The sequence below is a fragment of the Vollenhovia emeryi genome, unplaced genomic scaffold (assembly GCF_000949405.1).
Source record: "Vollenhovia emeryi isolate VEMERY1.0 unplaced genomic scaffold, V.emery_V1.0 DF939123.1, whole genome shotgun sequence".
NCBI classification, from domain to species: Eukaryota; Metazoa; Arthropoda; class Insecta; order Hymenoptera; family Formicidae; genus Vollenhovia; species Vollenhovia emeryi.
In genome coordinates this window covers 2,544,583-2,564,608 of record NW_011967243.1, presented here as the reverse complement: position 1 = coordinate 2,564,608, position 20,026 = coordinate 2,544,583, and the positions used below count along the sequence as shown (strand labels likewise).

Here is a 20,026-nt window from a genome sequence, read left to right as displayed (position 1 = left end):
TGCGTGCCGCAACAATCGAGCGCGGGTATAGTTGTTGTTGTTGGTCTAATTAATGGCTCCCGGTCCAATCGCTGGTTCGACACGGCCACACGCGGGTATAGATATTTAACAATTGAATAAGTTGGACGGCGGCGAGCGACATTGAGCGTCTTCCTCTCTCTTCGACTTTCCAACTTCACGTCCGTGTCTCCCTTTCAAGTGCAGAAAGTGCTGCGCAGCGCCGCTTCCGTACGGCGCAGGCGCAGGCGCAATCTCGGCCCGTTCTTTCCGTTCCGCAGCACCTTGAGCGAACGACGTGCGGATTACGAGCGACAGGTATTCAATAAATAATCCACGCGGCTGTACTTTGCACGCTCGTGCGGCGCGCTGATCCTCCGTCTTACGGTACTGTTGCAGCTGCCGAAGCAAAATGGAGAACGATCTGGGAAATCTGGTCGACCTGTACATCCCCCGGAAATGGTAAGACGCACGTGGATCACGGATGATACTCGTAAACTCTCGCAGCGTACGCGAGCGAGAGTCTCGCGCCGGTGACGTGCGATGAGATTCGCGTGGATTTTCCCCGTTCGGCGAGGTCTCGGCTCCGGAGATCCGCGCCGCGTGCGACGAACGCACGGCGATTAGGAAGTGAGGTTAGGTTTAGGCGACTCCGTACGGGTCTGCGAATCTGCCGGTGAAGAGACCCTTCGGCTGTTCCGCCCCTCGTCGTCTTCGCATTCGAAGCGTCGCACAGTGCATTCGGTTGCTTTCACTAGTGCACACCGAGTGCACACAGGCTTATCAATGGTCTATTCTTATATTTACGTTAGACTTGTGTACACGCACCAGCATAAATGCTGTCCCTATCCTTGTGAGGTGCACGCACACAACTAGAGTCCCTGTAGTTGTGTGCGTGCAACTCACAAGGACAGGGACAGCATTTATGCCGGTGCGTGTACACGTTTAAAAATTACCTGGCCGGGGGAACACGATCCGTACATGGATGCTGTACAGGGGCCCCGAATCTCGAAATCATTCGAAGGAGAACCGTATACGAACATTCTGCTCTGACAGAAAAGTTGAAAGTCGATTGGTTGAAGCCACGCAAATAGCCAATCAACTTGCAACTTTTCTGTGAGAGAGCAGAATTTTCGCATACGTTTCTCCTTCGAATAAATTCAAGAATCGAGCCCCAGGTCGTTTTGCCCCCGGCTGGGAAGTATCTCAAGAGGTATTTAAGACGGTCCTTAAATGTAAGAATTGACTGTGAGCGAGCCTTGGTATACGCATAAAGCGTGCTCTCTCTCTCTCTCGCTGGAACGAATGGAGCCGAGCCTTGAACCGCTGGTTTCTTTCTTTCTGTCGCAGCTCGGCGAGTAATCGTATCATCCACGCCAAGGATCACGCGTCTATACAGCTGACTCTGGCCGATGTCGATCCGGAAACTGGACGCATGACCGATACCCACAAGATGTACGCGATCTGCGGAGCGATCCGTCGAATGGTACGTTCGAAGTTTACTTGTGCCCGTTCTACACCTAGGGATGGATCCTACTTGTGGCTCATCCGAGTAGAGAAGTTCACACGAGCATTTTAGTACGACTATCGTACTCAGTATAGTTTTTGTATGATTTCACTATGGTTTTTAACCGTCTTCTTATGTAGAAATGGCACCCGAGTCCATAAACGAGTCTCAATACGACGATCTTCGCCCATTTATTTACTCACTCGGATGAGCCACAAGTAGGATCGTCCCCAAGTGTAGAACGGGCATTGCGTACGTTTGTAGATCTGTGTAACTTGCGTCCTCCCCTCGATGTCTCCCGGAATCTGAAATTATTATGCTATTAGTTGAGAGATACAGTATTTCTGCGAGTTATATAATATTATCAATATTTCAACGTAATTAGTGTCAAACCTGATAAAATCATGCTCCATTTTCATGTGCGCAGGGAGAGTCCGACGACTGCATCGTGAGATTGACGAAGAATGATGGATTATTATCTAAAAACTTTTGATCTAAGTTATGTGGCGAGTTTATTTTCAATAAATTAAAAAGATAAACCGGATTTGGTGGCTGCTCTTTTGGAAACCTTTGCGATAGTTGCATGTAAACACACACACACACACACACACACACACACACACACACACACACACACACACACACACACACACACACACGAAACAAGTAGCGTTGCATGTGTTCATTTACTTGAGATAGACGACAGTAATTTAAAATAAGTTCCTGTCAACGATCTTGCGTGTATGTGTGTGTGTATGCGAAGTAGAAAGATTTGATGAAAGAAAGGAATAAAATTAATATGACTTTTCTTTCAACTAGGTGAGTATCAATTTTAGTGTTAATTAGATTGTTGTTTAATAAATATTCATAGATTAGATTTTGAATATTTAGTTTTATACTTTATTTTTCAAAAAGTAGATGCATAATGTAAGTTGACCGGCAAAGCTACTCCTTTAGTGTGCTCTACTTAAGTTGTCATTGAATTTAATTGAAATTTAACTAGACAATAGCGAGAGATTAAAAAAAGAACCTTGATATTTTGAAGTTTAAAATAATTAAAATGTCTCACGAAAATTGGAAATAAAATAAGTTACTTATTTTGTTAAAAACTGCCAAGGTTTGTGAAAATCCATTTGATATCCACGGAGATCCGCCTTTCTCCTTAAACTAAATCATACGTAAATAATATTCTAGAGTTTCTTTTTATCCAAGTGCACAGTACGCTGAAATGCATAAGAAACGTTTACCAAAATGTTGTTAGTTTATCAAGTCCAAAATCGCAACGAGAAATGTCTTTTCAAGAACGTTTAAAGTATACGAATCCTATGTATTTTGGCGAAACATTCGTCGATAAATAACGCGAGAATAGCCGCTCCGTAAAATCTTTTGCGTAATTAGATGAGGAAAACGATTGCATCCTCGTAACAATGTGAAAAGTTTTATAACATATTTTAGAGATAATATTGATGAAACAAAACGAACCGTATTTATTTGTTTCCAAAACAACGCGATGGGTTGATGTATATTTTGTTCTACTAGAAAACACATTGCAAGTAGTTTCCCAGCATGCGAATTTCACCGCCCGATCTTGTGCGCGCAAATTATTATCTAAAAGAATACAATTAATAATTATATTATTAAAGAAATACAATATATAAAATATATTTTCTAATTAAACGATAGCGAGATTTTGACTATGCGTCCGTAGAGACGAACGAAGGATCGTAAACATTGTTAGCAGAATGTATTCGAGTAAGAGGTTAGCGAGAATTAGACTTTTACATCGTCGGAAATATCCGAAAAATCCTTCCGAAGTATTAGGAGCGCATAACGGCGAGAAAGTTGGTGGAGGTATCCGACGCTGTTTTACCATATCACCGCCGGCGCCATCTATGAGCGCAGCAGAAAGCTGGTAGCGACTACGCGATGGTAAAAGTGAAATTATAAGCATTTATTGATTTTCTCTTTAATTAATTTAAAAATGACGGTACTTTACTAAAGTAAAGTAATATAAAATAAATTATTTCAAAGAATATGAAATGCAACTGAAACAATGTATATGCATGTACATGAGTTACACATACATATAATGTATATACATACCTTTATTTCATGATCTTTTTGTGTATATACATTGCACATGGCATGTACATGCACGTTATATATATTATATGCATGTATATGTACAAATTATGTACATCTTATGTACTTGTACTACATGTACCTGTAATAGACAACAAATTAATATGTCATGTACATAAAATGTGTAAATTATCACATTTACGATGGAAACAATTAGTGCTCGCGGGCGTATATCCTATGTGATATTTATTATGTATTTTATACATACAGTTACAAGTATGAAATATCTTTATATACAGGTATAATACACATTGATATAATATGACTTCTCCACACATATCAGATACCATAGTAACGCTTCGTGAATTACGCTCGTAAAATTATGTTCGTGTGAATACTTTTCAGTTATATAAAAATAAAAACTATCACTAAAGTGTGTACGTAATCGTGTCGTGCCATGTACATACATTTGGGATTAACTATTCTTAAAAAATTTTAATCGATCAAGAAGAAGCTCTATGTATCTCTTACATTAAGATCCATTCTTTTACATATACATAGAATAGGAAGAAGTTAATCGGCGCGTTTCACTGTCGATTACGAATACTAGATCTTTCAAGAAAACTAACGGTTTGATACTTTTAGACAATGTCGTCTACTATATGCACAATTTGCTATCGTTATTATCGTTTAAGGACTTTTACATCAACTTATTTCATACCATGATTATACTTTTTTTTTTAAATTGAATGAACGAAGATACAACTGACTTTATAAAAATTCAAAATTCTGGAAAAAAACTGTCTCTAATTAATCCGTTTCTTCTTCTCATAATAAGTTATTCGTGTAACTTATACGACAAAATTAATTTGCAATACTTACTGAAATTCTTTATGAATGAATCAGCTAATAAGAAAGTTGTATTATTGGAAGGCGATGATCAGTTATCAAATAATACTGCATATCAAAATGGCTTTACATGTCCTTAGATTAGCTTTTGCATCGTTTACGCATATTATTTACTAATAGGGCGATTTCTTATACGTATACTTCTATGCAGACACTTAAAAAATTGGTATAAATTCTGAATTGGTATCTCGGTCAACTTACAAAAAATATTACTTCTGTTTAACATGACATATTTTTCTTCCATTATTTCCCATATATTAACTTGGTTTACTGGAATTTGCTATAATGTAAAGAAATATTTATACGATGTCCATCAAGAAGGAATTTTGTAATGTTTTGGTGGAAATTTCTAGGCAAATGTACAAGTAATTTTTAACATTTTTAACTATAGATTCAATATTTCGACTTGTCTTTTATAATAGTTAAGAAAAATAATATCTGAGAGAAATATGTGACGTTTGCATATAATAATGTCTACTGTAAAGCAAAATTGTAGCGATAAATAAATCTATACGTAAATAACAAAAATATTGATGTACAATCGACATTTGTCGATATTTTACATGTTGCATTTCTCGCAATTGTTTGATGTCTGCGACATATCTGCGAAAAACAGAAATAGTTGGGCACATGCCCAAAAAAATTTTTAGTGTCATTTCCTTAGGTTGTTTCCTTAAAAACGCATTGCGTCAGTATTACATATTTGAAAACTCGTGTTACTTGTACATGGATAATTTTAAAGCGATAGAATTATTTTCAGATTTTTACCCTGAGTACTCACTATTGACGAGCTATTATACATTTGCGATAATTGATAGGTAGGCCAATATATTCCTTGTTAGAGAAATTTAAAAAAATAATAACAAAAATATACTGTTTTAATAAACATTTAAAAAGTAATCATACTAATATTTAATACAATAGTTTGAAATTGAACCTATTTATCTTGTAAAAGAGATATTAAATCAAATTATTAAATTACACGACGCATGATGCATTGCTTCATTCGCAAAAGAGTGTTTATAACAAAAATATAGATAAGAACTATATATAAAAGTTCTGACGCGACTTCTCGGTATTGTGATAAATGAACTTGTATTGTTCATAGCTATCGTATTGCACGTATTGTCATTCATGCAAATGCGTTTCTCTTCAAATTAAAAGTTGTAAACGCTAATAATATATAAATTCCTGCGACAAGCAATTTTCTCCTTCATTTTCTCTAAGATAGCTACGCATAAAAATAGATGTACTACTTTTCTTACACATTAATTACCATGTGTCATCCATTCAGGGTAGGTGTGTCTGATAAAGAATGAACGCGATTAAATCTACGATTTTTCAACGTTGTCATAGCTTCCATGAGGTCGGTTCGTTTACTAAAGAAGTCTACTATTGCTTGGCCAGTCAGAGCAGATGCCAAAAACTGCTCGACAGTTATCGACCAATCGGGATCAGCGGACGATGCTATGCTCGATGGATTTCCATTACGGTCAGGCGACTGAGAAAGAAAGGAGTATCGAGTTAATAAATTTCCTGGTGCAATAAAAAGCATCGATTGCCGGCGCAAGTAAAAATACGCACCCTTTCGATAACTGAAGAAGCTTGTTGAGCTGCAGATGCAGCTAGAAGTAAGCTATCTTCAGATTCTTCTCTCTCCACATAGAATTTCTTGCCAACGTCTCCTAATTGGAGCAGCAAGGTGCCTACGATTTTTGCATTATGTTATCTATTTGTAATGAAACACATTACGATACAAAATTCTTTAAATATGTACAACGATGTAGATATATTACCTATGGAAGCAATGCAATGGTATGTTTCCTGTTCTTCGGGTTGAGCAGGAAACATGTCGTAAAGAGTTTTCCATAATGCTATAAAGTGTCTCTGAGACATTTTTGGCACGGTTTTCAGATCCAATGGACTGTCCTTTGACGCTATCATCGAACGTAAGCTACCCATACTCTGAACTTCCCACGATTGATCACCTGGTTGGCTGTTCAAGCTCGTGGATCGTGATAATGTGCCCACGGTCGGCTCTTCTGCCACGCTAACTGGCATTTCCAAGGAAGCTACGCTCTGTTCCATGCTGTCGAAAAAATCTGTAGCTTCTGCTGCCACTTCAGCTCCATCTAATCAATTTATAAATTTATATCGTAACACATCTCGCAAGAGAACCAACATATTTGACATATACGTGGCTTTCATATATCTATATTGCTGAATGTCTACCTGCTGAATGTGTTGGCGATTCAAAGTCGGTAGGCAAAAGAAGTGGCGGTAAATGCAACGTATACAATAGCTTTAATCTCTGCGTTAAATCAGCTGTTGCTGTCATCCCTATAGCTTGCACTAGTTCCCGAAAGTTTAGTAAACCGTCACGATTACGGTCCATCAACTAAAAGCATGTTTTAAAGTAAAGTAACTGCTCGTAATAAATTCTCGTAGAACACAATTTAAAAAAAAAATTAATTTTATTATTACGCAGAGGTTTACAAGAAGTTTGCGTGTTAATCGAACTAGGATTAATTTATTTTTAAAGACTGAACTTACACGGAACAGTCGCGCAGAAAGAGATTCGGCTTGAGTGCATTTTCCCCACGGGGATAAACCACCGAATAATATTCTGAATAAGTCAAAGTCCACTTTGTACGCTTCGTACGGCGGTTGAGTCGGATCGTAGCGGTCAGGTTCGGACTTTCGTTGGCTCATTAGCTCTTCTCTCACTAAACTCAACAGTTCCTGCATACATAGCACAATTAAAGTATTTACAGCCACGTCCCACGGTTTGCCTATGTAAAATTATCCCAAGTTACCTGCAATTCTTCCATCTTCATATATTTATCAACAATGACGCTTCTGATTACGTTCTTCTCAATTCCTTCTTCGAGGCTTTGAACTACCCTCAGTCTGTGCTTCAGGCGCAATCTTTCTATTCCACCAATTGTCAAAGTTCCATACCTCGAGTATGCTTCATAAATTAACGTTTGGACAGATATACTCTACGGTGGCAAACATATTTTGGCTATGTTAGAGCCGGAGATTAGATCAAGAGGGGTACGTACATAAAATAATCAGAATGCGTGTTCTTACCTTACTGGGTGACGCACTGTCAACCGGTCTGGGAAATATCGGGCCCTCGTCGTTATAAACACCACCAAGGTAATCTGTTAGCAGTTGCATAGCTTCTCCGTCATCGCGACAATTGAGTAACTTGTCTTGGTTCCAATCCAACACAGTCAATGCTATCTAATAAAGCAAAAGGGATCTATTTGTTTCTAATGCTTCTGTATTTATTACACACAGCAAAACGGATTTATTAAAAGAGCTTTTTATATTATACAATAATCTGTTAGGATTTAACAACATCACTTCCATCGAACGAGCTCATCGGCGGAAAGTATGACAAAAATATACATTGCTAGCGTATTACCTGAAAAATAACCTTTGCTCCATCGTAGAAGAAGCAATCCATGATATTCACAGCGCTGCTAGTTGGCATCACGCTCAAGAATATAGTTAAAAACCAAGATAACGAGATAACTTTAATTAAGCCAAGCTCTTGCAACTTAGCGTGCAAAACTGGCAAATGCTCGGCCGCCAGTTCCTCTAAAAGGCCTTGGTCAACGAGGGCACCGACTACTCTTCTATCATAGTAATCCGGCAGCAGTGATTCACAAACATTACATAACTGCCAGAACGCCGACTCCTCAGAGCAATAAATTAGCAGAACAGAAGCCACTATGTTCATTGCCTGGCAGTAACCTGCAAAAGCATACAACATTTAAAAAAAATTCTTACTTTGTATTAACGTAGTGCCGCGTTAAATAGCATGATTTAATTACTTTTTAACGGATATTGCATAAAATGAGATAATAAAAAAATTCCGTCTTATAATTAATTAAAGACTCGGCTCGTAGAAATTTCAAATTGCTATATTAAAAACGAGTAGAAAACAATCGTTGACTTGCCGATCTGAGGATTTCGCCACGCATAGGCAGACAGCACCCTCCGTAGTGCGCTGATTCCAGTGTCCGACTGGAAGGCTGGATGTTCCGGTAACGATCTATGCAAATCCCTCTCGATTTCCTCGTTCGCTTGACACGATTTGCCAAGGGATTGCTCGACCAACGATTTGTATAAATCTGGATTCATTGCCTTCTCATTTAAGGCACCTGTAACAAAGCAAAGCGTGTCCTGTGCATTAAAACTCAGCATTATTTGCAAAATATACTGTGTCGTTTCATGTATTACCAGAAAAGGTGAGCCAAACTTCCCCTCTGAGAGTCTGCGGTATTCCTTGAATAACGAGTTTTGTAGTTTCCGTAGTTCTGTACATTGTAATTCCTCTTCCGTATTCCGCAAAATGAAGCTCCCATTGCTTCTCTTTGGCCTCTTGCTTCAACGCGGCTTCGGGGGTCAACGGGGCCTTAAAAAGCACCATCAATGGCGGTTGCGGTTTCCACTGCTCCGTAGGTTTCGCCTCCTCGCAATTGCTGATGCTACTGCCCGAGGAATTTTGCAAACACACGTTATCTCTCGTTCTGCACAACAGAATTACAATTTGCACTGTTACATCCATATTTTAGATCGGTCGGAAAAGTGTAAAACGCAAAAACACGTACATGTAGTTAAGCTTGGACTTCGCTAAGAGCTCGGAAATTTTCTGCACCACGAAATCTCTGTCGTGTATCTGAGCGAACAGAAACGACGAACGCGCCGTCGTAACCAATATCGACTTATCCGCTCCCGTGCTGGACTGATTCTCCGCCGGTTCAACGAGCGTCACTTCCCTCAGAGGTATAACCAAACTGACCTGCCTTCTTACCTAGGCAGATACAAGCAACAAGTTAACTTCACAATCAACGCACACGTAACGTTTACTCGTTCCAGAAAGATATTTACCCTACTTTCAAAACAAAGATAATTTTGAGATAAGTATATCTTCCCCCAGACATATCTTTTGCTGTACGGAGTCCATAAAGTGACGTCGATGCTACCGTCCAACTTCTCGGCGCCCGGCAATCTAAATTGAAGCCTGTACGTTTCCGAATGCGCTCGAGCATCCAGATCCCTCTTCAAGAAAGACGGCTTCTTAGGCACATTTTTGCTAAATTAAGAATTCGATATTTATTAATTTTTGCCCGCAAGTTTCTAAAAAAAAGTAATACAACCGTACATCGGTGTACCTTAATTTATTCAGTAGGTCTCTATCCTCGTTAAATCCACTCTTTTCGTCAATGAGTCTAAGAAAAAGACGAATAAGAATTAACTTGCGGCAAACTAACGCATAAATGCAAAGCTAGCTGTTCGTTTAAATACTCGTTGCATGCACATTTTACTAAACCAGTACCTTTTCATAGCGATATTGGTCAGTTGCTCCATCAACGAGTACGTTTCCGATTTATGTAAAAACATGGAAAAATAATGCTGCAACACAGTGGAAAAAGTTAAACGTCGACAACTGATTGATTGCCATGCAGAATGTATCACGACGTGCGTCGATAACAATACGGGGAATTGCAAGCGCGTTAACACACACCTCTTTATTGTCGCGTGTCACAACACGTATACTATCTGGAACTAAGAGGGCATTGGTTTTGCTCAATTCCGTAATGTCTGTCCATCTTACGGTCAGCTTCGTCTCTCTGGCCAGTATGTAAGCGTAAAAGCACATGTGATTTACAGATAAGTAGAGCCATCCTTGTCTAGGTAAACGTGACTTCCAGTAACTAAAAAGGAAAATATAACCATCTCACGACTCCACTACCAAATGTACTCGGATGTTATTACGTGATCTTTATGTATATATTTGAAATCTAAAGACCTGCATGAGTAATAATTGACCAACTTGTCCTCTTTGGGTATATTGAACAATTGGTGGAATTTAAAGGACACAGTTTTAAAAGACTCTGGGTCTTCTTCTGCGAACAACATTAATGCTTAATTTATACGTTCGCACGATCGTGCAAATTTAAGTAACAACTGACGATTTTACCATCTGCAAACTGAGAATCTGGGATGCTATTTGCTATTATAGATTGAATTTTGCAGCAAACAAATTCCGTTATCTCCTCCTCGGTGTCGAAGGACGTCAGTGTGGTCATTAGATTCGAGTGGAGCCATTCCCAGTCCTGCAAAATCTCCTCGCGGGTCAAGGAACATGCCACTTCTGCAAGTTTTGAATGTAACAAGATGCATTAGAGATTCACAATCCCCTTCAGGGAAGACTAGAGACTCATTGTCGCCAGTAGATAAGTAACCAACGTAGGAAAGTAATAATCGACACACAACTGGCAAATTCTCATTAAAGAAAGTCCAGGTTCAAACCCTGGCTGAGGTAATACATTTCTTTAATTAGAATTTGCCAGTTGTGTCGATTATTTAATTGAAACAAAATACGTCTCGGTAGTTTTTCGCCGATTGCAATTGCACGATTATGAAACTCAACGTGGGTGAAAGCATCGAGCTTCTCGTGCTCCCTCGGCACTCGCTACACACAGTTGACGTTTATTTATGCTAATGCGACGTAGTTATCAGTTACTGTCTGCTATTATGGCTAGTACGGCAATACCCGCATTGCCCTTGGCTTTATATCTCTTTAAATGTCACACGAGCAGCAAAGTTAATATGTAAGAATTGTAATAAAGACCATTAGACAATTTAATTCATCAAATCTATAGATCTGCAGACAGGAATTATCTTCCATCTACTCTCCCACTTTTCCTTCAGATACTCCGCATTCTTTCTACCCTGGAGTCGTTAAAAAGTTCAATTACACTCCAATATATACCCCAATAGACTTCCGACGATGGTGTCTGATGGAGAATTCTAAAAGGCGGTGGTTTGGTGTCGAAAACACTGTCCAACGTGCCCACCAGTATGGAGGTGAGGCCTTTCGTTTTCCCATGTCCTTTGCGACGTTGCAAAACAAAGTACACAGTCGCCTGCTCGGTAATCCTGTGTATTAGAAAATGAACACGGGTTATATACACGCTATATGAATGTCACCCGTCGGGAAAGTGGAGTCCCTCGAGGTGACCGTAGGACGAGACTAAAAGTGATCTCCAACGGATACGTAACAGACATCTCCGAGACAATAACGAAGGGTACGATTCAACGAAGAAACGAGCTAAATTAACGAGAGATACAAGTTAAATTAAACGTTGAGAGACAACGTTGGCTCAATTCGAATACAGATAGGAGACCCCGAGGGACAAATATTAACTATCGTCCGTGGCATTTCGCCGACGGTCATCTCGTTCTCTCCCCGTTAACGCCTCTAATCCCTACTGTCATCCGTTATTGGCAATGTACATTTGAGGGCGCGCCAAATTAGCGTCGAACTATTCTCTCTTATCGCGTTTCGCCGATTTCGTCATTCGCGATCGCCGCTTATCGAGTCCGACCGTACACGCGCACGCACACACCTCCAGGCGCCAGGCGTCTCGCGCTATCGCGCGCCAAAAGAACGGCAATTCCCGTCGCGTTACGACGTTACGCGCCGGTGACGCGATAACGTTATCCCGCGCGGCCGAGACGGCGTCGGGGAAATACGACGTCGCCGAATCTGGCCGGGCGCGATAACGGCCGATACTTCCCGGCCCGCGGGGGCCTCCCGTCAGCTGTCTCGGGCCGCGATGTAAACACGCCGCGCGGCGGCCCCGCGCCGCGACCTGACGCGGCGACGCGAGGTAACCAGGACGTTTATACCAGAACGCGTTGGCGAGCAGCACCTCCTGCGGCTTCACCCACATCTCGACCGCCGTGCACGTCGCGCGAGGTACATATGGCACTGACGGGACGACGACGGCGACGACGGCGATGACAGCGGCGACGGCGAAGACGTCGCGCGCGCGCGCAATCCTCTCGCGGCAAGGGCCGGGCACGGCGCGCGGCAGGGAAGGAAAAGTAGCAGCGGGCCGACACTGGGCGAGACGCGGATAAACACCGACCGCGACGGCGGGCGGAGCGCGATCAGCTGCGACTCGCGCGGGGGGGCACGGCACGCGCACGGCGCGCTCGCCGCGCCGCGCGCGCGGAACGAGCGTCACTACTGTCGCTGCGCGGCAGAAGATACCGTTACTGGCGATCGATATCGCGTCCCTCGCGATCTCCCCGGCGTGTCCTCGACGCGGCGGCCTCTCGACGGCCACCCCCGAGGTCCAGGTGAATCTTTTCGGGCCGGCCGCCAGTCGCGGCGACGACACTGGACGACAGCGATAAGTTAGACGTGATTCGCTGTTTGTTTTATGTGCGTACCGTTTGCGTCTGTTGTTTCATGGTTGTCAGGTTTGTCAGGAGGTGCCGACCGTGTGTTGCGCGGCTTTGAGCCGCTGACAAGCTTGGCCGCGCGATCCTGGGATTGTCCGGCAGATTTAATTCGACCGCAGAATCTCGAGCGCCGAAGAGGAAAGCGAGGGGTATGCGAACCTGAAACATTAGCGTTGAGTTATTTCGACGCTAGAATGGATTGTTTATGCACGCAAGCGTTTAGGTCTATCGTCTTACGACTGTACTTTTCTCAGGAGGTCGCGTTTCAAGCCGCTGATAGTATGACCCTAGGAATTGCCGGCGAACTCGATCTTGTTGCGTGGAGTCTCTGATTAAAGGGACAAGTGCCGAGCAGGGAAGCCAAGGGTACGCAAGACTGAAGCGCATTGACGCCGAGCCGCCCGCGACAGGAGAATGGAATGTTTGGAAAGAATCGATCACCCGGGGTCGTGGGTGAAGGAAAAGTACCAGGAGGTTCAGGATTTGTTGAGGGAGCCCGAGGCGAAGTGCGACCCGAACAAGCTTTACGAGAGGAAGGTCAAAGCCGTGGAAATTCTCATGGAGATACTGGAGGCGCTTACGCACTGCAAGGAGACCCTCTGCACCGTGGCGGCTGCGATAACTTATTTAAATCTAGGTATATTGCAAGCTGACTTGGAGGACCGGGGCCTCGCCAAGGGATACTTCAGAAAGTGCATCGACCTGCTGGAGGAGAGCAAACTGACGGCCGAGGGCATTCTGCCGGCCGTCAGCGTCAACAATCAGTTGGGCCTAATTTACGCGGAGATAGGCTCGTACGAGGAGGCCAAGGATTTCTTCAAGCAAGCCGAGCACTTGTACGTCGAGTTCAAGAGGGACGTCAGCCGCGATCCCGTTCACATGGTGACCATCATGGGCATCGAGGAGATAGAGGGGGACCTGTGCGCCAAGAGCATTCTCGAGAAGCTTCACACGCTGACCCTGTATTACTTGGCGCAGGTCTGCCGGCAGCTGGACGACAAGTGCAGCTTCGCTCTGTATTGCCACAGGACGCTGAGCAAGCAGCTGAGTCAGAATAAGATCACGCAGGACCTGGATTACGTCGACTGGGCCCTCAACGCCGCGACGATATCCCAGTACTTTATAGAGCAGGACAAATTCCCGCAGGCGAGGCACCACCTGGCCGCGGCGACCTACATACTGGAGAGATACTCGGAGATCTTGAAGGCGAAAGGCACCAGGGAGACGAGCGAGAGCGTCGCCGCGGAATACGAAAATTACGATCACAGATCGGCGGACGTCGCCAGGTGCTGGGCCAAGTACGGCATCAGTCTTCTGGGGATGTCCAGGGAGAGATTGTTGAAGAAGGCCGAGCAGGAGGATCAGGATTCGAGGCCCGCGGAGCTTCCCAACGAAGTCTGCAAGTATTCGCAAACCGAGATGATGGAGGACCCGAGGTTTGTAGACCTGGAACCAGAACTGGAGTCCGTCACCAGTAAAATCACGGACGGGTACCTGTTGGACTTCAACGATGCTAGGTCGGTGTTCCTGAACGTTCGGAAGTGGCTGGCCGAGGCGAAGGAGTATTACACTTTCGAGAATCACGCGTCGGACTACGCCTGGATCGCGCAAGATCTCTCGCAGGCGTTCAAGCTCCTGGCGTTCTTCGAGGACAACGAGGACAGGCAGGCGAGAATGCACAAGCGGCGGACGGACATTCTGGAGGAGGTGATCGAGGGGCTGTGCCCGCGGTTCTACCGCGTTATCTGCCGGGAGATCTGGGTCGAGCTGGCGGAAACGTACTCGGAGATTCTCGACCTGAAGATCGATCGTTTGCAGGCGTCCGACGAGAAGCCGACGGCGCAGGTGGTGGCCAAGATCGAGCGGCTGGCGAGGAGCAGCATAAAGCACTACCAGTCGTACTTGAGTTCCCTGGAGACGAAAAAGTCCGAGGACGGAGTCGAGTCCTTCCCGGACGACCTGCTCTACCCGGCGTTGTACACGTACTTCCACGTGGGACGATTGTACAACAAGATCATAACTTCTGACGTACAGCAAAAGATAGAGAACATGCAGAAGAGCACGGACGCTTACAGCTTCGTCGTTGATTACTGCGACAAGCATCCCGAAAAGCAGGACAAGTTCAACAAGTACGAATTTATAAAATTGTCTCGGGAATTCGTCACGCTGCTGCCGCTCACGTTGGACAGATTGAAGCAGCAGCAAATAAATCAACAGTAACGTTACCTCTGCTCCTTTCTCACCTTACATTTCCGTCAAACTGTGACGTTTCGTTCCTTTTCTCTTCCGCGATTTTTTTACGAGTACAGATTCTGCGAAGCATGTATTTAAAATGAGTGCCGTGCGCTAGCCATCGGCTCGTTCCCTCGTGTATATTTTAATTAACGCACACAACATTAAAGATACATTCACGACGAAAAGCTATTTGTCTCTCTAGTCCCTGGAGTCCAATCTATTTTCTTGTGTTAAAACACGATGAGTATTTTTCATTCAATAAATGATATACCGTTTGTACAAAGATGGTACATAAGTATAAATGTATAATACATTAATGTAATTGACAATATAATAAATAATCGTCAATAGGGGAAAGTAGTTCTTGTTGAAACATTTATATCTTTCTTAATATGCGGGCGCTCGTACTTTTTCCAATTTCTATGTGACGCTAAAACTTCAATATACACAAAGGGCACAGTTTTATCAGAATAAATACTTTGCAAACATGCGTTTTTGCAGGAGAGATGACAATTGTCGCGCAATGCCTATGTAAAATGATCGAATTTCGCTAATTTATATCTCGGCAACCGTGTGGGTGAAAATTTTTTAAATAATTTTATAAAGTTCCTCGCATTTGGCTCTGCGGTATAAAAAAGTTTGGGATCAAAATATAGTGTACAGCATACGTGACGTATTCCCTTAACATTTGTACACGCGAAAACGTCGTAACGCCGCGCCTCGCGTCTGGCGGACGAGACGAAAATTGGACAAACTCGAACGTTTCGCGCCGCGCCTCTGCCAATCGCAGCCTCGACTGATAGCGCTGGTACGGGCTGCTGCGGGAGTAGATGTCAGCACGCGCGAGTTTCCCCCCTCGGTAACCCGCGGGTCGTCTGCAGAGCCGAGAGTCACGAGAGGGCCAAGAAGGAAGCCTCGTCGAAGCCTCGCAGCGCGGATCGGAGTCGGTTGTTCCCTTCGTTCGTTCATCGTGGGTGAGAAATGGCGTCTCTGGCGGGTGTCCGGCTGCTGGCGAGGAACGCCGGCTGCCTCAGGAGCTCGCTCGAGCGGCTGGGCCGCGCGGGCGGCGCGCTCGTTCAGATGCGGTGCGAGCAGAGGCTGCTGCATCGCGCCGCGCGCCAAATCGCGCCCGTCGTGCCGCAGGTAACGTTCGACGGGCAGCCCGGACACGTGGACCCGCGACCGTTCCACGGCCGGACAGGACCGTCCGCTGACTCGGCCGTGACTCCCGCGGCGCGCGCGCGCGTTATGTAACGGCAGGCGGAGCGGGGACGCGCGCCGACGAGACGTCACCGGGAGTCGTGCCGGGCTCTCGTCGGTCGATCTTGCGGAGGTCTTCCGCTTGTTTTGATCGCGCCTTCTCGCGCACTCGGCGTCCGCAGCTCTTCTGCCCAGTTGCGTTTAACAGTGGATCGCGCCTCTGCCCGATTCTACTGACGCGGTTCAACTTTAGTCTCGGCTCGACTTAGGACTCCGGCTTCACCGATGTCGTTTAACTTCAAGCCTAGTTTAATTCGCTCCTTGTCTCTTTCCAACTGTTACCTTAGATAGAGACGAATTAAACCGAGATTAAAGTTAACGTTTGGTGAAACCAGGCCCTACTCTTTGTTCTCTTCTAGTTTTACGAATCAGGCCCGCGGTTTTACCAAACGTTCAACTTTAATCTTGGTTTAATTCACGCCTGTCTCTTTCTAAAGTAACAGTTGAAAACTGACAACGAATTAAGCTAAGCTTAAAGTTAAACAACGTCGGTGAAACCGGACCTCAGGCTCGGTTTCACCAAACGTTCAGCTTTAATCTTGGTTCAATTCACGTCTGTCTCTTTCTAAAGTAACAGTTGGAAACGAAGATTGAATTAAGCTAAACTTAAAGTTAGCGACGTTAGTGAAAGGCCTAAGGCCTGGTTTCACCAAACGTCGTTCAATGTTGATCTTAGTTTAATTCACGTCTGTCTCTAAAGCGATAGAAACAGACAAATAAATCGAGTTATTCGACGCTGGTGAAGCCAGGCTGTAGAAAAAGATAAGAAGTAATTTAAACCGAGATTAAAGTTTATCTGCATTGATAGAAAAGTCAGCCGTCGAAAGCTGCGACACGTCTCGGTCAGAAATTAAACTTGTGAAAGAGGCTGAGTAGGGGGTCAATTCTGTATCTGCACTATAGAGAAGATAAAGTGAACGGTCTTTCCTTTCAAACGTCCCGTTAAAACGAGACAAAACCAGTGACTTTTAGCATTTTCACTATATTGTAAGATACAGAATTGACTCCTGGAAGAGATAATTGAAACGGCAGATTTAAATTGAGATACACACTTCAGTTTTAGGAGGAGTGTCGTGGAAGGTGCGAACAAAACCGTAGAGTTCACCGCTGTCTCGCTTTTTGACCTTCAATTTGTCTAGCACCGTCTCATCCTGAAACGTGCAAGCTTATCTTTATCGGTGTTCAATTTGTACAAATAACTGATGAGAAAACGGTGCTTGAATTTCTGAAACGCACCTGCGATACCATCCGATGATTCAGCAATAATGAACCTAAATTATGATCAATTAAGCCGAGTGTAAAATGCGTCGAGACGCATCTTTTGCGGAACATATCCAAAACGCAGTTTAGATTTTTCTCTCGCGAAACAATTTCGTAAAAGAGCCCGAACGTTATACAAACTTTATACAAGAGGATTGTCTGATGAATGCAGGTGAAATGCAATCGTGGCTACTGTGTTGACGTTAAACACGTGAAACCGAAGTCGATGAAGGATATCGAGGAGCGCGTGTTGAAAGCTGTGGCCGCTTATAACGAAAACATCGTCAAGAAGGTTGAACATGAAATTCATCTGTCTTTTCTTTTCCTCTGGGAAAAATTTTGCAGGGCTTAAGGGACACACGCGTCAAGCAGGTGCGCCAGTACAGTCATAAGGATCCGCTGACCCTTGACATAATCAGTCAGCGGGTGCTGCTGGTTCTCAAACTTTATGACAAAATTAATCCCACAAAGGTATCCTATGATCAGAGACCGATATCCTTTAAATATTTACCAAGACGTTTCTGTAGACTGTGTCCTAGTTTACATTGTGTATTCGATACTTGGTATCAAACTTGGTGTATTAGAACTGATCAATCAATGGCCAAACCAATTTACTGGTTGTTTACTATTTGTTAACACTTGATACGCGTATCAAGTGCACGATGTAAACTAGGCCTATAAAGCCTGATGTGCTGGTTCCATCTAGAAACATTCTGTTTTACATAAGCAAATCGAAACGCTTCAAAAATTTGTCGACAGTGTACGATTGCGCGACGTACAATTTATCGACTTGCATAGATTCTTTAAATGTATTAACCGGCTGAAAAATAGAACGTTTCTAGACGCAAGGAGCACATTGCACATCAGGCTTGAGCATTTCATTGTGAGTAAAAATGCGTAAGAGAGTTTGCTAAGTAATGCGATTATAGCAGTAGAAAAGAAGCGTACATCTTTTTAAAGCTCCGCCGCACTAATTATAATAGTCGACCTTCCCTCTGCATGTTACGCCGTTTGCCTTGCCAGTCTTCTTTGTTGAAACGTCTTGAGAAATACCTCCTGAAACGAAGGATTAGTTGGTTAACACCTCGCTTGATCGTGGCGTCTGCGCGCATACTGACATGTGGACACAAACCGATCTTCTAACGAGAATGTCCGGTGAATATGTAAGAATTAACATTCTCATTTACTGCCGTTGAAAAAACCTACGACAGAAGAATGTTCATAAATAATACCACATTTAAATTAAAATGTGTTAGGCCCGGTTTCATCACACGCAAACGTTGCTTAACTTTATCTCAGTTTAATTCATGTTTGTTTCTTTCTAGAGTAACAGTTGAAAAGAGACAAAGAACAAAGTGAGTTAAGCTTAAAGTTAGGCGACGTTGGCGAAACCGGGCCTAAGAAGCGTTCCCTTTCCCCGACGCTTTCAACTCGATCTAACTTGTTCGGAGAGACATGTCAGTTGCGCAGCAAGCCCATCGCGATCGAGTCCTAATCTGACGGTACAATCGAATCCCCCAGCTGAGCCTGGAGTCGCATTTCATGGAGGACCTGGGCCTGGACTCCCTCGACCACGTGGAGATCATAATGGCGATGGAGGACGAGTTTGGCTTCGAGATCCCGGACATGGACGCGGAGAGGCTACTGCGACCCAAGGACATCGTGCGCTACGTCGCGGACAAGGAGGACATATACGAATAACGCGCGTCTACGCGATATCATTTGCGTTTAGTCAACATCCGCCGTTGTCTGCCCCGACTGGGAGTGTAACGGATCACAGCGTCTTGCTTTGCTGCCGCCATTGTTTTTTCTGTATATAGGTCACTTGTCATTTACGTGAATAAAAACATAAGCGAATTGTTAACGTCGTGTGTCTTTTACGTAGGCGTCCTGGATAATGTAAGAACCGTTTTTTTTTTATCGCGGTTTATTGCCGCGTTCCGATACGACAGATCATTTTCTTTGTCAATGTCGTGTACTCCTGAGGGTCTTCTAATTCTTGGAAATTTAGATAGTGCCATCTCTTTGCCGATCACGTTCTCCTGATACTCTGCCAGTTTTCGAGACTTGATTTTTGCGATTGGAAGTTTGAAATTCTCGGAAATTAAATAGTGCCACCTCTTTGCCGAACATGTTCTTCGAGACTTAATTTTTGCGATTGCAGTTCGAAATTCTCGGAATTGGAATTCTTGGAAATTAAATAGTGCCACCTCTTTGCCGAACATGTTCTCCTGATACTCGGTCAATTTTCCAGAATCTCCATTTTCGCGATTCGAAGCTTCAAATTCTCGGAATTTCAATTCTTTGAAATTTAGATAGCGCCACTTCCTTGCTGGATCATGTTACGCAAGGTGGTGACTTTATCAACGGTGTCAGAAGACGCATAGCAAAATAGTTCCAACGGTAAAAATGGGCGTAAAAGCGCGCAAAACAGTCTCTCGAGACGGCATCGAGTAAAACGTCGGCGTGGCCGCTCTCAGGTTTCTCTCTGGCTTTAGTCTA

The 20,026-nt window shown here is 43.8% G+C and overlaps 4 protein-coding genes across 8 annotated transcripts; 3 read left to right on the top strand and 1 right to left on the bottom strand.

Moving 5' to 3' along the window:
- The first annotated feature begins 210 nt into the window (after nucleotides 1-210).
- Nucleotides 211-2,048, top strand: LOC105569696 (40S ribosomal protein S21). Its single transcript, XM_012026366.1, has 4 exons — nucleotides 211-315; nucleotides 397-459; nucleotides 1,348-1,483; nucleotides 1,932-2,048. The coding sequence occupies exons 2-4, from the start codon at nucleotides 410-412 to the stop codon at nucleotides 1,995-1,997; spliced, it is 252 nt and encodes an 83-aa protein (XP_011881756.1). The 5' UTR covers nucleotides 211-315; nucleotides 397-409; the 3' UTR covers nucleotides 1,998-2,048.
- A 1,767-nt stretch (nucleotides 2,049-3,815) lies between these two features.
- On the bottom strand, nucleotides 3,816-12,499 carry LOC105569691 (TBC1 domain family member 9). Of its 4 annotated transcripts, XM_012026356.1 has the most exons (20): nucleotides 12,209-12,499; nucleotides 11,289-11,455; nucleotides 10,494-10,667; nucleotides 10,323-10,419; nucleotides 10,038-10,227; nucleotides 9,849-9,925; nucleotides 9,685-9,741; nucleotides 9,401-9,605; nucleotides 9,121-9,323; nucleotides 8,750-9,039; nucleotides 8,467-8,670; nucleotides 7,929-8,260; nucleotides 7,589-7,744; nucleotides 7,312-7,497; nucleotides 7,049-7,237; nucleotides 6,728-6,893; nucleotides 6,292-6,627; nucleotides 6,080-6,201; nucleotides 5,772-5,996; nucleotides 3,816-5,098 (listed from the first exon to the last, which is right to left on the bottom strand). In XM_012026356.1, the coding sequence occupies exons 1-19, from the start codon at nucleotides 12,250-12,252 to the stop codon at nucleotides 5,778-5,780; spliced, it is 3,414 nt and encodes a 1,137-aa protein (XP_011881746.1). In that variant the 5' UTR covers nucleotides 12,253-12,499; the 3' UTR covers nucleotides 3,816-5,098; nucleotides 5,772-5,777. The 4 variants fall into 4 exon arrangements, with proteins under 4 accessions (XP_011881746.1, XP_011881745.1, XP_011881747.1 ...); XM_012026355.1 differs by having other exon boundaries at nucleotides 3,816-5,996; nucleotides 12,209-12,498; XM_012026357.1 differs by having other exon boundaries at nucleotides 3,816-5,996; nucleotides 8,750-9,000; nucleotides 12,209-12,498.
- Nucleotides 12,500-12,560: 61 nt separating this feature from the next.
- On the top strand, nucleotides 12,561-15,189 carry LOC105569690 (KIF1-binding protein homolog). Its single transcript, XM_012026353.1, has 2 exons — nucleotides 12,561-12,918; nucleotides 13,024-15,189. The coding sequence occupies exon 2, from the start codon at nucleotides 13,184-13,186 to the stop codon at nucleotides 14,987-14,989; it is 1,806 nt and encodes a 601-aa protein (XP_011881743.1). The 5' UTR covers nucleotides 12,561-12,918; nucleotides 13,024-13,183; the 3' UTR covers nucleotides 14,990-15,189.
- A 91-nt stretch (nucleotides 15,190-15,280) lies between these two features.
- LOC105569689 (acyl carrier protein, mitochondrial) lies at nucleotides 15,281-19,388 on the top strand. 2 transcript variants are annotated; one of them, XM_012026351.1, is made up of 3 exons: nucleotides 15,281-16,147; nucleotides 17,870-17,995; nucleotides 19,046-19,388. In XM_012026351.1, the coding sequence occupies exons 1-3, from the start codon at nucleotides 15,986-15,988 to the stop codon at nucleotides 19,223-19,225; spliced, it is 468 nt and encodes a 155-aa protein (XP_011881741.1). In that variant the 5' UTR covers nucleotides 15,281-15,985; the 3' UTR covers nucleotides 19,226-19,388. The 2 variants fall into 2 exon arrangements, with proteins under 2 accessions (XP_011881741.1, XP_011881742.1); XM_012026352.1 differs by lacking the exon at nucleotides 17,870-17,995 and adding an exon at nucleotides 17,697-17,816.
- The last annotated feature ends 638 nt before the right edge of the window (nucleotides 19,389-20,026 follow it).

Excerpts from the sequence above, each read along its gene's own strand:
- LOC105569690 (XM_012026353.1), top strand. The coding sequence starts at position 13,184 with ATGGAATGTTTGGAAAGAATCGATCACCCGGGGTCGTGGGTGAAGGAA.
- LOC105569696 (XM_012026366.1), top strand. The coding sequence starts at position 410 with ATGGAGAACGATCTGGGAAATCTGGTCGACCTGTACATCCCCCGGAAA. Across the intron at positions 460-1,347 it reads CTGTACATCCCCCGGAAATG|CTCGGCGAGTAATCGTATCA; the intron begins GTAAGACGCACG and ends TTTCTGTCGCAG. Across the intron at positions 1,484-1,931 it reads GCGGAGCGATCCGTCGAATG|GGAGAGTCCGACGACTGCAT; the intron begins GTACGTTCGAAG and ends TCATGTGCGCAG.
- LOC105569691 (XM_012026356.1), bottom strand. The coding sequence starts at position 12,252 with ATGTGGGTGAAGCCGCAGGAGGTGCTGCTCGCCAACGCGTTCTG. Across the intron at positions 10,420-10,493 it reads AGATTCTCAGTTTGCAGATG|AAGAAGACCCAGAGTCTTTT; the intron begins GTAAAATCGTCA and ends TGTTGTTCGCAG. Across the intron at positions 8,261-8,466 it reads GTGGCGAAATCCTCAGATCG|GTTACTGCCAGGCAATGAAC; the intron begins GCAAGTCAACGA and ends ATGCTTTTGCAG.
- LOC105569689 (XM_012026351.1), top strand. The coding sequence starts at position 15,986 with ATGGCGTCTCTGGCGGGTGTCCGGCTGCTGGCGAGGAACGCCGGCTGC. Across the intron at positions 16,148-17,869 it reads TCGCGCCCGTCGTGCCGCAG|GGCTTAAGGGACACACGCGT; the intron begins GTAACGTTCGAC and ends AAAATTTTGCAG. Across the intron at positions 17,996-19,045 it reads ACAAAATTAATCCCACAAAG|CTGAGCCTGGAGTCGCATTT; the intron begins GTATCCTATGAT and ends CGAATCCCCCAG.